The sequence below is a fragment of the Scyliorhinus torazame genome, chromosome 16, assembly GCF_047496885.1.
Source record: "Scyliorhinus torazame isolate Kashiwa2021f chromosome 16, sScyTor2.1, whole genome shotgun sequence".
Lineage (NCBI taxonomy): Eukaryota > Metazoa > Chordata > Chondrichthyes > Carcharhiniformes > Scyliorhinidae > Scyliorhinus > Scyliorhinus torazame.
Genome location: NC_092722.1, coordinates 26,283,109 through 26,301,291, shown reverse-complemented (window position 1 = coordinate 26,301,291; position 18,183 = coordinate 26,283,109). Strand labels below are relative to the sequence as shown.

Below are 18,183 nucleotides of genomic sequence, written 5' to 3'. Positions count from 1 at the left end.
AACTGCCTCTGTAGCAGGGTCCTCCCGACCCTCGGCTCCTTCCCCACCCATACAAAGTCAGAAATGATCGTGTCCACTTTCTGAAAAAAGGCTTTTGGTATAAAGATCGGGAGAGCCTGAAAGATAAACAAGAACTTCGGCAGAATACGTACAAGACACATATCACAAAAATAGACAATGACGAAATGTGCACTGGGGTAAAATGAAGAATTAAAGAATGAACAGAGCCATAGCTCCCAAAAACACAGCCGCTCCCACACTCACATCATGTGAACCCATTATAGCATTTTAACAACGACTTATTCATGATGGAGTCATGTAAACCAGTTAGTGGATATACCCATGTGTGTTACACAAAATAAACAGACATCACAGCTTAAGATTCCCAAGGAAATAGTTATCAGATCCTTCCTATATTTTTGTAATAGCTGGACTACTTACAAACTCTACTTCAGAAAGCTCAATCACTTACACCTTGGCTAGGGGTGGCACGGTGGCACAGTGATTAGCACTGCTGCCTACGGCACCGAGGACCTGGGTTCGATCCCGGCTCTGGGTCACTGTCCGTGTGGAGTTTGCACATTCTCACCGTGTCTGCGTGGGTCTCACCCCCACAACCCAAAGATGTGCAGGCTAGGCAGATTGGCCACTCTAAGTTGCCCCTTAATTGGAAAAAAATAATTGAGTACTCTAAACTTATTTTAAAAAATTAAATTTAAAAAAACCTCCACCTCTACCTCAGATGGGTCATGATAATTTAATCCTGGAACAAAATTCTGAACTGAGGTCCTTCGAAGAGCAATTGTTCTGGCAGAGTCACTGGTAGTGAAGGCACAGCTAACGTTCCCTGATCATGCAGTTGAAAACCTGATGCTAAACTATCCAAAGAAGTTATTCTATGGTGAGCTGAAGCTTGGGAAACAATCTTGTGTTTGTCAGTTCAAAAGATACAAGGGTTGCCCAAAGACCAATCGAAAAATAATGCGAAGCTACACAGTTGCAAATATTACAGAGAATATACACCACAGAAAAAAAAAATAAGAAAAAATGCTGGAAAATCTCAGCAGGTCTGGCAGCATCTGTAGGGAGAGAAAAGAGCTAACCTTTCGAGTCCGATGATTCTTTGTCAAAGCTAAGAGACAGAGGAAGTGGGAAATATATATACTGTGGAGTGAGAATGAAAGATGAGTCATAGCCACAGAAACCCAGGGAAACCGGATGCTGATGACCACAGAAATGAAGTGGAAAGAGTGCTAATGGCAGTCCCCAGAGAGGACAAAAGATGTGAAAGGTCAAACAGCAGGGAAACTAACATCAGAGGATGAATTGTAGGTGTGGGGGGAGGGGAAGGGGGAAGCAAAGAGGAGAAAGGTGCAGGAAAGGTGGATAAGATTGGGGGGGGGGGGGAACTAAATGTATATTAAGAAAGAAAGAAATGGTAAAAGACAATTAAAATGAAATGAAAACAAATGGGTCGAGGTGGGGCTGATCATGTGAAGTTGGTGAATTCGATGTTGAGACCGGAAGACTGTAGCGTGCCTAACCGGAAGATGAGGGGCGAAATTCTCCGGAAACGGCGCGATGTCCGCTGACTGGCGCCCAAAACGGCGCAAATCAGACGGGCATCGCGCTGCCCCAAAGGTGCGGAATGCTCCACATCTTTAGGGGCCGAGTGCCAGATGAATTTCCGCCCCGCCAGCTGGCGGGAAAGGCCTTTGGTGCCCCGCCAGCTGGCGCGGAAATGACATCTCCGGGCGGCGCTTGCGCGGGAGCATCGGCGGCCGCTGTCAGCTTCCCACGCATGCGCAGTGGAGGGAGTCTCTTCTGCCTCCGCCATGGTGGAGACCGTGGCGGAGGTGGAAGGGAAAGGAGTGCCCCGATCGCGGGCCAGGCCCGCCCACGGATCGGTGGGCCCCGATCGCGGGCCAGGCCACCGTGGGGGCACCCCCCGGGGCCAGATCGGCCCGCGCCCCCCCCAGGACCCCGGAGCCCGCCCGCGCCGCCTTGTCCCGCCGGTAAGGTAGGTGGTTTAATTTACGCCGGCGGGACAGGCATTTTAGCGGCGGGACTTCGGCCCATCCGGGCCAGAGAATCGAGCGGGGGGGCCCGCCAACCGGCGCGGCGCGATTCCCGCCCCCGCCGAATCTCTGGTGCCGGAGACTTCGGCAACCGGCGGGGGCGGGATTCACGCCAGCCCCCGGCGATTCTCCGACCCGGCGGGGGGGTCGGAGAATCTCGCCCGAGATGTTGTTCCTCCAGTTTGCGTTGCGCTTCACTGGAACATTGCAGCAGGCCAAGAACAGACAAAAACGGTCACTCACAAAAAAAAAACATCTGGCCCATTCAGTTCATGCAGGTGTTTATGGTCCACTTGAGACTCCTGTCATCCTTCCTCATTCTATCAGCATAATCTCCTATTCCTTTTTCCTTCATATTCTTATCAAGCTTCCCCTTAGAAGCTATTGTAGAATCTATTCTATTCTATACTATCGTAGAATCCACCAAAACAGCAGGCATGAACCAAGCAGGTAGCCTAAGTGAGTACTACTGGGCCGCCAATATTTCAATGGTGTGTAAGTGGATGGGAGAAGAGGAGGGAGCGGCGTGGAAGAGATTGGAGAGGGCGTCCTGCAGGGGGACTAGCCTACAAGCTATGGTGACGGCACCGTTGCCGTTATCACCGAAGAAATACACCACAAGCCCGGTGGTGGTGGCTCCATTGAAAATTTGGGGGCAGTGGAGACGGCATAGGGGAAAGACGGGAGCCTCGGTGCGGTTCCCGATGAGAAATAACCATAGGTTTGTTCCGGGGAGAAAGGATGGGGGATTTGGAGCATGGCAAAGAGCAGGGGTAGCACAATTGAGAGATCTGTTCGTAGATGGGACGTTTGCGAGTCTGGGAGCGCTGACCGAAAAATATGGGTTGCCCCAAGGGAATGCATTTCGGTATATGCAACTGAGGGCTTTTGCGAGGCAACAGGTGAGGGAATTCCCGCAGCTCCCGACGCAGGAGGTGCAGGATAGAGTGATCTCAGAGACATGGGTGGGGGATGGTAAGGTGTCGGACATACATAGGGAAATGAGGGACGAGCGGGAGATCATGGTAGATGAGCTGAAAGGGAAATGGGAAGAAGAGCTGGGGGAGGAGATTGAGGAGGGGCTGTGGGCTGATGCCCTACGTAGGGTAAACTCATCGTCCTCGTGTGCCAGGCTAAGCCTGATACAATTTAAGGTGTTACACAGGGCGCATATGACTGGAGCACGGCTCAGTAAATTTTTTGGGATAGAGGATAGGTGTGCGAGATGCTCGAGAAGCCCAGCGAATCACACCCACATGTTCTGGTCATGCCCGGCACTAGAGGGGTTTTGGGTGGGGGTGGCAAAGGTGCTTTCGAAGGTGGTGGGGGTCCAGGTCGAACCAAGCTGGGGGTTGGCTATATTTGGGGTTGCAGAAGAGCCGGGAGTGCAGGAGGCGAGAGAGGCTGATGTTTTGGCCTTTGCGTCCCTAGTAGCCCGGCGCAGGATATTGTTAATGTGGAAGGAAGCCAAACCCCCGGGTGTGGAGACCTGGTTAAACGACATGGCAGGGTTTATAAAGTTAGAACGGATTAAGTTCGTACTAAGGGGTTCGGCTCAAGGGTTCACCAGGCGGTGGCAACCGTTCGTCGACTACCTCACAAAAAGATAGAGGGAATGGAAAAGAAGAAGACAGCAGCAGCAACCCGGGGGGGGGGGGGGGGGGGGGAGGAGGAATCGGACGGATTCTCAGGGATGTTATTGTATATGTATAGGCACTTGTTTTAGGTAATGTATATTGGACTGTTAGATTGTATCTTTGGAGAGTATTTATTTTTGACAAGGCAGTTGCCATTTAGTTTGGTTTTTGTTTCTGTTCATATATTATTTATTTATTTGTTTAAAACTGGCCACTGTTATTTATATTGCTTTATTGTTGTTTAAAAGAAACACTACGTACTGTTATGTTTGGCCAAAAAATCTTGAATAAAATATATTTTTAAAAATAAAAAAAATGAACCAAGCAGGTAGAAAACAAAGGTTAGGTTTATTTACACTATATAAAAATCTCCACTCCCCCGAATGTTTTCCCTCCTTGACGTGCACCCTGGTCAGGGTTTTTAAGCGAGCTTTTCCCTTGTTAACGGAAGCCCTGCCCCTGTTACCAGGGACGTTCATACTTTGTGGAGGTCACGGGGAATCTGATAGTTCTTATGCTGTGACCTCGGCGAGGGTTATAACAACTATCCATCATAATCACTCGCTGTGGTAACATCCTACATTCTCACCATACTCTGGGTAAGATGGGAAATTCTTGATTCCCTATTTGGATTCTCGTTGGCTATTTTATATTGATGACTTCTTTCCCACGAGTGGAAACTCTTAAGGCTGACTTTCAACTCTGAGTAAGTGAATGGACTTGAGTGAGTTAAAGTTTAGCCCTCTGTGCCTACTCTATCCAAACCTGCCATAACTTTAAAGATCTTGATTAGGTCACCGCTGAGCCTTCTGTTTCTAGGGAACGAGAAACTCAGCTCATTCACCCTTGCCCCTTAGGTATAACCTCCCCTCTCTGGTATCATCCTTCTCATTTTGTTTTGCATGCTTTCTAGTGAATCTGAATGCAGCCAGAATTATTCACAGTACTCTCACATGCTCTAAGCAAAATTAGACACAAGTTTTACTTATATTCACTCCTTTTCAATTCTATCCTTCTGGATAGTGTTTGGTTTGTAATTGTAACCTTATTAACCTGTGTCACGACTTTTAATGGTTTGTAATGATTAGCTGTGTGTTTATTCATCGGTGCCTCCGTGCACAGCACAGATGTTTTTTTTTAAAGATCTTGCCCTATGATTGAATTATTGTGATCTTTCCGAGATAACCTCGGTGGAAGTGTCGAGTTTCTGATGTAGATTTTGTAAGTCATCCAGCTATTACACACTTACAGCATTTGTACTTCCAAATCCCTTTGTTTCTGTACCCCATCTAGATTCTTATTTTCCAACTAACATTCCCAATTCCAATTCTCTTCCCGCACCTAGTGGTGCACTAAGGCAGACTTTTGTCTATTTCCATAGCTAGTAACTCCCTGAATGGGTCACTAGTCTGCCACCAGAGTCTGATAGCTTGAGGGGCACCACTCCACATCAAGCATGGCTGACCAGGCCCGAGTCTCTCCCACTCTTACCATGTTCGGAAGAATTTGCAGTTTGACACTCAACCAGTTGGCTGTATTATGAACACACCTTGGCCATCAAGTCCTAGGGTGGGATTCAAACCAGGAGTAGGGGTAACACCCACTTCTCCATTCAACCTCCTCCTCCAACTAGTATGCAATCTCCTTACTTTTCTTATCAAGACTCCTGTATTGAACTCCTCTTACTCTTACTTTATTGTTAGCCTATTATGTGACACTTTATCAAATGTCTTCTGGAAATCTGGATAAATTACATCTCCTGCATTACTTTTGTCTACTCTCTCTTACCTCTTTGAATAATTCAATGAGGGTTGGTCAAATAAGACTCACCCTATGGAAACTCATGTGGCGATTATATTTTTAGTATTGAGATGTTTTTCAGTTTTCTCCTTTAGCAGCGATTCCAGTCTTGTTCCTGTTACCGATGTTAAGCTGAATAGTCTGCAGTTCCCTGGACGTGTTCTTAAACACAGGGACAACATTAGCTATCAACCAGTCCTTTTTTACCAAGAAATAATATTTGTAATAGTGCCTCTACTATCTCTTTCTTAGATTATTTTAAAATGTCTGGATGAAATCTGTGATGAATATATATTTCATGGTTCATGGTAATATTTTACACAGAATCACAGAATCTTCACATTGCAGAAAGAGGTCATTCGGCCCATCGAGTCTGCAATCTCTGAAAGAGCATTCTACCCAGTCCCCCTCCCCTGCCTTATCCTCCTAACCTTGCACATTCTTTCTTTTCAGCTAGCAATCCAATTCCCTTTTGAGTATCTCGATCGAACCTGGCTCCACCACCCTCAGAGGAAGTTTGTTCTCGAATCCATCCACCCTCTGGATGAATTTTCTTTTCCTGTCATCACTTTTACTCTTTTTGCCAATTATTTTAAATCTGTGTACTCTCGTCCTCTTGAGTGGGAGCTGAGTCTCACTATTTTCCCTGTCCATGTCCCTCAGTATCTTGAATACCTCCATCAAGTCTCCTCTCAGCCTTTTCTCCAAGGAAACAGTCCCAACCTCTCCAATCTATCCTCATAGCAACTGTTCTTCATCCCTGGAATCATTCTTGTGAATCTCCTCTGTATTCTCGCCAATGCCTTCACATCCTTCCTCAAGACTGAAATGAAATGAAATGAAAATCACTTATTGTCACAAGTAGGCTTCAAATGAAGTTACTGTGAAAAGCCCCTAGTCACCACAATCCGGCGCCTGTTCGGGGAGGCTGGTATGGGAATTGAACCGTGCTGCTGGCCTGCCTTGGTCTGCTTTCAAAGCCAGCGATTTAGCCCTGTGCTAAACAGCCCCTTGGATCCCAGAACTGGATGCAGTACTCCGGATGAGGCCTAACTACTGTTTAAAAAGTTCAACATGATCTCATAGAGTCAGAACAGAAGAGGTGGAGCCATAAAACAGGCTTACCTTGCTGGAAAATTTGTAAAGGAGGCCTAATTGTGTGAAGGATAGAGCAGGGCAGGCTCAATCATCATGGAAGTGGGTGGAACAGAATAAATTATTTGGTTTCAATTTAGCTGTGTGTTTGCTGGGAGAATGAGTATTCTACAGCGGGGAATGAGCTGGATACCAATAGGATAATGCTGTTAACAGGCTCCAGTTGGTTAGCATTTAGAAAAGCTGTGAGCTGTGCAGTGCAGTTATATCAAATTTATTCTTTAATGGGTATCACTGGCTAGGCCACCATTTATTGCCCATCTCTAAATGCCCTTGAAAAGGTGGTGGTGAGCTGCCTTCTTGAACCGCTGTAGTCCATGTGGTGTAGGTGCACCCACATGGTTGTTAAAGAGGGAGTTCCAGGATTTTGACCCAGCGACAGTGTAGGAACAGCGCTGTATTTCCAAGTCAGGATGGTGAGTGACTTGGAGGGGATCTTCCAGGTAGAGGTTTCTAAGGTATCTTCTGCCCTTGTCCCTTGAGGTGGCAGAGGTCATGGGTTTGGAAGCTGCTGCTGGAGGAACTTTGGTGAGTTGCTGCAGTGCATCGTGTAGATGGTACACATTGCTGCCACTGTGTGATGGCGGTGGGGGGATTGAATGTTTGTGGAAGGGGTGCCAATCAAGTGGGCTGAGTTGTCCTGGATGGTGTTAAAGCTTCTTGAGCGTTGTTGGAGCTGTACCCATCAAGCGAAGTGAAGAATATTCTATCACACTCATGACCTGAGCCTTGTAGATGGTGGACAGGAGGTGAGTTAATTGCCAAAGAATTCCCAGCCCCTAATCTGCTCTTGTAGCCACAGTATTAATATTTCTAGTCCAGTTTAGTTTTTGGTTAATGGTAACTCCTAGGATGTTGATAGTGGGGGATTCAGCAATGGTAATGCCATTGAATGTCAAGGGGAGATAGTTAAATTCTTTTTAAGCGATAGTCATTGCCTGGCACTTGTGTAGCCCGAAAGTTATTTGCCACTTATCAGCCCAAATCTGAACATTGTCCAGGTCTTGCTGCATATGGACTGCTTCAGTATCTGAGCAGTCGTGAATGCTGCTGAACATTCATCAGGAATCATCAGTGAACATCCTTATTTTGGATGGAAGATCGTTGATGAAGCAGCTTCAGATGGTTGGGCCTAGGACACTACTGTGAGGAACTCCTGCAGCGATGACTCAGGACTGAGATGATTGACTTGCAACAATCACAACCATCTTCCTTTGTGCTAGGTATGACTGAGTTAGGGCTCAGAAACATCCTAGGGAGATGGGTACATGGTGGAAGGTTGCTGGTTCTGAGCTGGAGAGGATTAGGGCTCAACGAAGCCAGAGGAGACATTTACAGCTCAGTGCTGCCAGGAGGCTGGAATCCAGGGGAGGTGCCACCTTAGTGAAGCTAGTGGTTTGTGACAGAGTTGGCAGTGAGTTGGTACTCAGAGGTGGAGGTGTCGCTTTGTGAATCGCGTGGGACGCAGTCTCTGGAAAAGACATTGAACTATCGGGAGGTGAGGGGTTGTTGTGGTAGTCTGAGTTGGAACTGCTTTTGAGGGAATTCAGAGGCTAGACCTTGGAAAGTGAAGAGTTGACATCCCACCTGAGGAAGTCAAAGTTTTAACTAAATGTTGTGACTCGTGGTGGTCACTGACATTTGGGTGGGTTGGTGAGGAATCTAGGTTGTTTTGTTTGCATTTGCCAATTAATGTGCAGCGTGGTGTGTTTGACCACTGTTTGCCTGGCAATTCATATTTACCTTATGTTAATTCTGAATGTTAGAGCATAAAATAGATATTGTAGATTGTTTTACTTTTCTGACTTTGTATAGTAAAGTTTATTTTGTTTGTTTAAAACTCTGGAATCTTGTGGCTTTATTTTCCTTGTGGAAAGGTGGGATTTCAAACTTTGTCTACTTTAGACAAAAGGTTTCTAGTCCCTGACAGGATTGTAACAAATTATTCTGCTCCAAGGATTTTATCCTCTTTGAATTTTATTAGTTTATTTAATATTTCTTGTTTTTTTATTTTAAATGTGGTTACATCATTTCTAATCTCTTCATGTGGTGCTATGTCTAGCTGATCCGTCTCCCTGGTAATACGGAAGGAAAATATTTGTTTAATATTTCTGCCTGTGATACTATCCTGACTGTCCCTCAGTAGCCATATTTCCATCCCAAATTTCCTTTTATTTATGTGCATATAGAATATTTCATTTTCTGTTTTATACCCCATGATAATTTAACTAAATGCTTGCTCTTTGGCTTCCTAATTTTTGACTTATTTTCTAGTTTCTTTGTATTCTCCCTGATCATACTCTCCCCGCCATTCATATCTCTTGTCTTTCCCTCAACTTTCCCCTTAAGTCTTTATTCATTCATAGTGTCTCATCACTTTAGTTTGTGAGGAATGTTTTTAGAGGAATATATTTTCCTAGGCACAGTTGAATACTGCTCTAAATGTTTCTCATGGCTATTCTATATCATTATTTGCCAGTTTTATTGTACCATTTGCTTTCCCAAGTTTATTCTCACCTCTCAAAATTGGAATTTCTCCAATCTGTTACCTTGATCTGTGTCATTCTTATGTGCGTCTCAGTTATTACCTTGAAGCCTATTAGAATAGGTCACAATTGCCTAGATGTTCCTGCATCGTTGCTTTTCTCATCTGCTCTGGTTCATTCACCATTACATGATCCAGCAAATTAATCCTCCCTCTCAAGTAACATATGTGACCAGGTTCCTTCAAAGAAAAAGTGGCAAAATATGATTCACGACAAAGCTTGATGCCGGTGGTCACCAGCTGCTGAAAGATATCAGGAAAGATCAGTCTCATGATCACTGCTGGTACCCTTAGCTAGAGGACCATGAGAAGCTGACTGTCTTTTGACGGGGCCAGATGGAAAATGTTTGTAGACCATTGAGGTCAGATAGATACCTCTGAACATATGTGCAGTGTGAACAATGGAATTGAGTTAGGTATAGGTCATAGATAGAATTTATAGGGTCATAGATATCGGGTCTGCACCGACGCTTGGAAAGAGACCCCTACCTAAACCCATACCTCCACCCTAACCCCATACCTCCACCCTATCCCCGTAACCCCGTGAAGGTGGGTAAGCAGGCAAATGAGTGGATGGAGCACATCCATGGAATTGGCTTTCATGGATACCCATGTTATCATGTTGTAGATGTTGATTCTATGCAATGACCCAGGCTATAAATTGTCTGTGTATTGCAGAGGGATGGGACTGCGCTCAGCTTTAATGCCCCAATGGATGAAAAAGCCATTGTCAAATACCACTGTCTGTGTGCACAGCGAAAGAATGGGTAGCTGGTCAGACAAAAGAGCATGCACTGCATAATTGAACTGCACAACAGAATTATTCAGGAGAAAAGGTCGTTTAAAAACGGAGTGATGTGCTAGCATGGGTGACCTGCATCACAGTGTTGACAAGGTGTTGGAGTTCAGGGCCAGTGGGTAGGGATTAAGACCATAAGACATAGGAGCGGAAGTAAGGCCATTCGGCCCATCGAGTCCACTCCACCATTCAATCATGGCTGATTTCAACTCCATTTACCCGCTCTCGGGATTAAGGTTAGGCTTCTAGAGGTTACGGTGTGGATCTTGGGATACGATTGAGATGTTAAGGTTGAGATTGGGGATTTGGGTTTACGATTGGGGTTAGGATTGTGGAGGTTAGGAACATAATCCACTGTTGACAATGCTATTGTCACCATGTGCAGCTTATTTCAGAGTGGTGGTACCAAATACTGCGGATGCTGGAAATCTGAAATAATGTAAACAGTAATGTGAAATGATGTTCACAGTAAATGCTGTGAATACTCAAGCGGGTCAGGTAACACCTCTGGAGTGAGAAACATAACTAATGATGATGAAAGGTCATCAGTTTGAAATGTTAACCCTATTTTCTCTCCGTTTGTCTCTTCCAGACGTGCTGAGCATTTCCACAGGTTTGATTTGAGGGCTGTGTGTGCTGCAGTGCAGCTATTTTGAATTTGCGGCGCGGGCCCCTCGTGTCCGCTTCGGGCACCCGTTGCCCAGCCCATAATGCGCCGCGCGGGGAAGCCGGCACCTCTCTGTCAAGATGGCGGCCAAGCGGGCGCTGGTGATTCTGGCCAAGGGGGCGGAGGAGATAGAAACGGTGGTTCCCACTGACCTGCTGCGCCGAGCCGGGGTGAGATGGCGCGGTTTACCTTTCAGACGCATTTTGATAATAAATCCACCGTCTTGGTGAAATGCTCGAGGCGGCGGGGGCGGGGGTCCTGATTGGCGGCTGCGCTGCCCAATCACGGCAGAGGTCAGCTGCCTGACCTGGAGTGACCTTCCGTTGCAGAGGCAGGAACATTCCTGTGGGCACATTGATCCCTCTCCCTGTGCCAGGAGCTCTGCTCCACTCAGTCCTTAAATAGCCAGATGCAGATTTGCCCTGCAGGTAGAATCGCCTGGTATTTATGAAATACAAACAGAAAATGCTAGATGAACTCAGCAAAGTCTGGCTGTGGAGAGGGAAACAGTCAATCTTTCCAGTCCATGTGACCCTTGTACGGAGCAGTTTTTATGACTGTGGACTAGGAATCCAGAGGCCTGGGCTAATGATCCTCAATGAGTTTTATCTTGGCATAAAGAGTTAGGTAGTATCAGTTGTAGGAGTGTAGCAACAGGAGAAGGTCACTTTGCTGCTCCAGTCTGTTCTGCCAATCGCAATGGGGCTGGTTTAGCGCACAGGGCTAAATCGCTGGCTTTTAAAGCAGGCCAGCAGCACGGTTCGATTCCCGTACCAGCCTCCCCGAACAGGCACCGGAATGTGGCAACCTGTGGCTCCCATCCTGGCTGATGGTCCTCCGGAAGCATGCGATAAGTCGGGTCCTCTGGTTGAAAAGGTCCTTCTCCTCCATGCTAACCCCCAATATGCCTACGTGACACACCATGGGCGGGAGGACACAGTCTTCGGGATTTGGCACCCGCAGGTTCCCCAGCAACCATCACCACTACCCCCGACCCTACACCGTCTTCCCCCATTGCTACTCATCTACTACGAGACACAGAAGACGACACGCTCCCGGACACACAGGCCTCGACACCAGTATCCACTCCACAGCCGGGACTGAGGCGGTCGCAGCGGAAAGTAACTTTTCACAGTAACTTCATTGAAGCCTACTCGTGACAAGCGATTTTCATTTCATGGGTGATTTGTGACCCAATTCCACATTCCTGCCTTTACCTCGTAGCCCTTATACCTTCCATTAACAAGACCTAAAATTGACTTTTAATCTCTCATCAATTGTTGTGGTAGAGTTCCAAACTGCTAACATCCTTTTTGCCTAATTTCACTCCTGAAAGGACTATCTTTGTTTATACCAGTCCCTCTGTCCTAGATTCCCCAATCACTACCTACTCTTATCTTTTCCCTCTGATATCTTGATAACTTTGATCAAATGTACCCTTAACCTTCTAAATCACATAGTACATAAACTAGTGTTGTATTCTATCTTTTTGTAGTTTCACCCTTGGAGACTGGTATAATCCTAGTAAATCTATGCTGTAGTCTCTGCAAGGCCAGTATATTCTTACCAAAGTATGGTGACGCAGACCTCCACATGTGATCTAACCAGGAATTTGTATTGCTGAAGCATGAATTGTTCTCTAGTCTTCTAGATATAAAGGCCATTAGCACTGGTCACAATGAAATGACTGGTTTGTCATTGAAACTTGTTAGGCTCCCCAGTGTCCCTTGGGGACAGAAATCTGACCTACGTGCGATTCCTTTTTTTAGAGTTCCCAATTTATTTTTTCCAATTAAGGGGCAATTGAGCATGGCCAATCCACCTACCCTTCACATCTTTGGGTTGTGGGGGTGAAACCCACACAGACACTGGGCGAATGTGCAAACTCCACACGGACAGTGCCAGAGCTGGGATCGAACCTGGGACCTTGGTGCCGTGAGGCAGCAATGCTAGTCACTGTGCTGCCCCCTTCGTGTCATTCCAAACCCACAGGTTGACTTTTAGCTGCCCTCTGAAATGGCCTAGGAAGCCCGATGGTCTTGGTTAGGGATGGGCAAAAAAATGCTGCCTTTGCCAGTGATGCCTATATTTTATTCATTATTGCAATGTTAATGTTGCTGGCAAGGTCAGCACTGACTGCCTGGCTCTATTGCTTTTGAGTGGATAATGGAGAGTCGCCCTCTTGAACTGCTGCAAACCATTGGTGTGGTACATCTGCAGTACGGTTGGGGAAGGTGGGAAAGTTCCAGGTTTTTGATCCAGGGATGATGAGAGAACATCATTTCACAGAATCATTATGGTGCAGTAGGAGGCCATTTGGCTCATGGAGTCTGCGTTGAATGAGCAACTCACCTAGAACCACTTCCCTACCTTCTTCTATAACCTTGCACAATCTTCCTTTTCCGATAACAGTCTAATTCCCTTTTGGATGCTTCAATTGAATCTGCCTCCTAGGGCAGCACTGTGGCCCAGTAGTTAGCACTGCTGCCTCATGGCGTTGAGGACCCAGGTTCGATCCTGGTCTCTGGTCACTGTCTGTGTGGACAATCTCCCTGTGTCTCTGTAGATCTCACCCCCACAACCCAAAACAATGTGCAGGGTAGGTGGATTGGCCACACTAAATTGCCCCTTAATTGGAAAAAACATAATGAGTACTCTAAATTTATAGGAAAAAAAGGAATCCGACTCCTACACTCGGGCACTGCATTCAAAACCCTAACCACTCACTATATATTTTTTTTAAAGTTTCTCCTCGTATCGCTTTTGTTTCCTTTACAAATTACTTTAAATCTGTGTCCCTGGTTCTCTAATCATTTATTGGTAGGAATAGTTTCTCCAGATCCATTTTGTTCAGACCCCTCATGATTTTGAATACCGTCATCAAATCTCCTCACAAAGTTCTTTTCTCTAAGGGAAATAGTTCTAATCTCTCCAATCTATGTTCAGAACTCATCCCTGGAACCACTCTTGTGAATCTTGTCTGCATCATCTTGAATGTTTTCATATTATTTCAGGGCATCACGCTAGCACAGTGGTTAGCACTGTGGCTTCACAGTGCCAGGGTCCCAGGTTTGATTCCCCGTTGGGCCACTGTCTGTGCGGAGTCCGCACGTTCTCCCCGTGTCTGCGTGGGTTTCCTCCGGGTGCTCTGGTTTCCTTCCAAAGACGTGCAGGGTAGGTGGATTGACCATGCTAAATTGTCCTTAGTGTCCACAAAAGGTTAGGAGGGGTTATTGGGTTAGGGGGATAGGGTGGAAGTGAGGGCTTAAGTGGATCGGTGCAGACTCAATTGACCGAATGGCCTCTTTCTGCACTGTATGTTCTATGTCTATCCTAAACTGCAGCACTTGGAACTGGATGCAATACTCTGCATGAAGCTGAACCAGTGACTTATACAAATTCAACATAACTTCTTTGCTCTTGTACTTTAGGCCCCTATTAATAAAGCCCAGGATACTGTATGCTTTAAAAACTCCCCATAACCTGTCCTGCCATGCCCAGGTCCTTCTGCTCTTGAACCCCCTTTAGAGTTTTACACTTTGCTGTATTGTCTATCCATGTTCTTCCTACCAGAATGATTCACCTCACACTTCTCTACATTGAACTTCTTTTGCCACTTGTTCCACCAACTTGTTTCTATGTCCTTTGAAGTTCTACATTATGCTCCTCACAATGCTGCCATGTTTTGTATCATCCACAATGTTTGAAATTATCCCCTGAACACCAAGGCTAGATCATGAATATATATCAGGAAAAAGCATGTGTCCCAAAACTGAACCCTGGGGAACCTCAATGCAAATCTTCCTCTAGCATGAAAAACCTCCATTAATCACTATTTTCTGTCACTCAGCCAATTCCATATCCACGTTGCTATTATCTCTTTATTCCATGAACTATAACGTTGCTCACTAAGGCACTCTACCTAATGCCCATTCAAAGTCAATGTGCACCACATCAACAGCATGGCTCTGGGGGTGGCACGGTGACGCAGTGGTAGCACTGCAGCCCCATGGCGCTGACCCGGGTTCGATCCCAGCCCCGGGTCACTGTCCGTGTGGAGTTTGTGTATTCTCCCTGTGTCTGCGTGGGTTCCACCCCCACAACCCAAAGGTGTGCAGTGAGGGTGGATCGGCCATGCTAAATTGTCCCTTAATTGGCGCTCTAAATTTATTTTTAAAAAATCAACAGCATGGCTCTCATCAACCCTGTTTGTTACACTGGAACAGCAGTAGGCATTTCAGCCCCTTGAGCCTGTCCCGCTATTCAACGAGATCATGGCTGATCTGTGACCTAACTCCATATGCCTGCCTTTGGCCCATATCCCTTAATATCTTTGCTTAGCAAAAACCGGTACATCGCCGATTTAAAATAAACAACTGATCGAGCATTTAAAAAAAATAATCTTTATTGTCACAAGTAGGCTTACATTAACACTGCAATGAAGTTACTGTGATAAGCCCCTAGTCGCCACATTCGGCACCTGTTCGGGTACACAGAGTTGTGCCAAATTCAGAGTGTCCAAATGACCTACCAGCACGTCTTTCGGGACTTGTAGGAGGAAACCGGAGCACCCAGAGGAAACCCACGCAGACACTGGGAAAAAGTGCAGACTCCGCACAGACAGTGACCCAAACCGGGAATTGAACCTGGGACCCTGGCGCTGTGAAGCCATAGTGCAAACTACTATGCTACCATGCTGTCCTCAACTGCTGTTTGTGGGAGAGAGTTCCAAACCTCTACCACCCTTTGATGAAGCTCTTCCCCTAATTTTTGGACTATGCCCCCTAGTTTTAGAATCTCCAACCAGTGGGGAAGTAGTTAATCTTTACCTACCCTGCCTTTCCCTATTAATATCTTGAAAACTTCGATCAGATCACCCCATAACCTTTTAAATTCTTGCAAAAACAGGTCTAATCTGAGTAATCTCTCCTTGTAACTCAACCCCTGTAATCCAGGTCATTGCACTCCCTCCAAGGCCTAAACATCTTTTAAAAAAAGAAATCTTTTTATTCCCATTTTCAACATTTTCATCAAATAAACAACAAAAGAAAAACCAAACAAATACAATAACAATCATCCCCCCCCCCCCCCCCCAAAAAAAAAACAGCACCCCTTCAATATCCAGACCAAAACATCCATCCGGACATTCCAGGTAAAAATTAACAGTCAATCAGTAAACAGTGTAATCAAAAATAACTAACACCAACCCCCCCCTCCAAATCTTCGATGGCAACAGTTCTCGAAAGTGCCTAATAAACAATCCCCATGAATTGTCGAACAATCCCTTTACCCCACTCAGCTCAAACTTCACCTTCTTGAGAGTCAGAAATTCCAGTAGATCCTCCTGCCAAGCCGCGGCACAGGGCGGAGAAGCTGACATCCACCCCAACAGGACCTGCTTTTGGGCAATCAGCGAGGTGAAGGCTAAAATATCTGCACCCGGACCCGCTTGCAGCCCGGGCCGGTCCGACACCCCGAAAATGGTTTTTAGGGGCCCAGGTTCCAGGTTTACGTGCAGTAACTTCGAGATGACACTGAAAACGTCTCTCCAATACTTCTCCAGCTTCAGACAGGACCAAAACATATGTACGTGGTTTACGAGACTCCTCCTACAACGCTTACATATGTCTTCCACTCCCTCAAAGAATCGGGTCACCCTGCTCCCTTGGATGCAAGAACCTCCATGGGTCCACTCCTCCCATTTCCCTTGTAAGCCAAGTCAGCGCCTTTGCCTGCCCCAGACTGGGCAAGCGAGCCCGACTGTGACCTATCCACCCTTGGCTCTTGCACCAGATTCCAGTCACCTCCCACTATTGGCTCATACGAATCCACGTCCGGAATGGCCCCAAGCACCTTCCTCCAAAATCCTGCATCACCCCAGTTAGGGCCATACACACTTGCCAACGCCACCAACCTGCCCACCAAGCCCCTGTTACTATCACATATCTACTCCCCTGCTCCGCCGCCACCTTCTCCATCTGGAACCTCATTCTCTTATCGACCAAAACTGTTAGCCTCCGCGTCCCACTGTCAAACCCCAAATGAAATTCTTGGCTTATCCAGCCCTTCTTTTTTTAAATAAATTTAGAGTAACCAATTATTTGTCTTTTCCAATTAAGTGGCAATTTAGCGTGGCCAATCCACCTAACCAGCACATCTTTGGGTTGGGGGGTGAAACCCACGCAGACACTGGGAGAATGTGCAAACTCCACATGGACAGTGACCCAGGGCCGGGATTCGAACCCGGGTCCACAGCGCTGCAGTCCCAGTGCTAACCACTGCGCCACATGCCATCCATCTATCCAGCCCTTCCTGAGCGTCACCTGGTCTTTCACCTTCTGATGAGTCTCCTGTAGCATGACAACATTGGCCGAAAAGCTTTTTAGGTGCGCAAACACCCTCAACCTCTTCACTGGCCCCCAAACCCCTCCCGTTCTGTCTCTCGACCCTCCTATTCACCATCATCATAGCTACGGGCCCTGCCCACTGGGCTTCGCCCGCCCTGTCCCTTTGTTGCCATCCCCCCCCTCTCCAGAATCTACCCCCCCCCCCCATCCATTTCTTCTCACCCAGTATCCAGTGCAAACACACAAACCCCAGAAAACTGTTATTGCAAAAGAAAACCCCACCTCCTATCTTGCCCAACAAGACAACTTCACCCCATTTAACACACAACATGAAATAAAAAATAGATCTATATACAATTTCCCATCCCCCCCTACCCTCAGTCCAAGACCAATCCTCAGTCCCATTTCTCACTTCTGCCCCAGTCCTTCTGCCTTCATAAAAGCCACTTCCACTGTCTTGAAGTAAAAGTCTTTGGTGCTGTAGGCCACCCTCAACTTAGCTGGGTACACTATGCCGAACTGCACACTGCTGTTATACAGTGCCGTCTTCATTTGGCCTAAGGCCGCCCGCCTCCTCGCCAACTCCACGGTTAAGTGCTGGTAAATACTTATACCAGCTCCAGTTCACTGCACCTCCCGACTCTGCTTTGTCCAACTCAGGACCTTCTCCTTCACCTGGTATCAATGGAAACAAATAATCACCGCTCTTAGCGGCTCACTTGCCTTTGCTTTAGGCCTCAATGACCGATGAGCCCGATCCAGTTTGAACTGGAAGGGATCTACCCCCTCCCCCAACAGCTCCGTCAACATCTTGGCAATGTACTCAGTCGGCCACGGGCCCTCCACCCCTTCGGACAGGCCCACAATCCTCAGATTCTGCCGCCTAGATCTGTTTTCCAGGTCCTCAACCTTCGCTCGCAGTCCTTTGTTGGCCTCCACCACCCTTTGTAGCTCCTCACCCATCGAGGTGAGCTGATCACTGTGTTGCGACAAGGCCTCCTCCACCCTTTTCAGTTTCTCTTCTTGCTCCAGCACCTCGGCCGATGTCTTCAACACCGCCGCCTTCACTGGGGCAATCACTTACTCCACCAGCACCTTCATTGCCGCCATCATCTCCTTCCTTTTCAAATTCCACAACCATCACCTCAGTCATCT

The 18,183-nt window shown here is 46.8% G+C and overlaps 1 protein-coding gene across 1 annotated transcript in view; it reads left to right on the top strand.

Moving 5' to 3' along the window:
* Positions 1-10,724: 10,724 nt before the first annotated feature.
* Positions 10,725-18,183, top strand: part of park7 (parkinson protein 7) — a 33,390-nt gene continuing 25,931 nt past the window's right edge. The window contains exon 1 of the mRNA XM_072478112.1: positions 10,725-10,851. Within this exon, the coding sequence (XP_072334213.1) occupies positions 10,762-10,851 (90 nt within the window). The 5' untranslated portion in view covers positions 10,725-10,761. The remainder of the gene's footprint in view (positions 10,852-18,183) is intronic.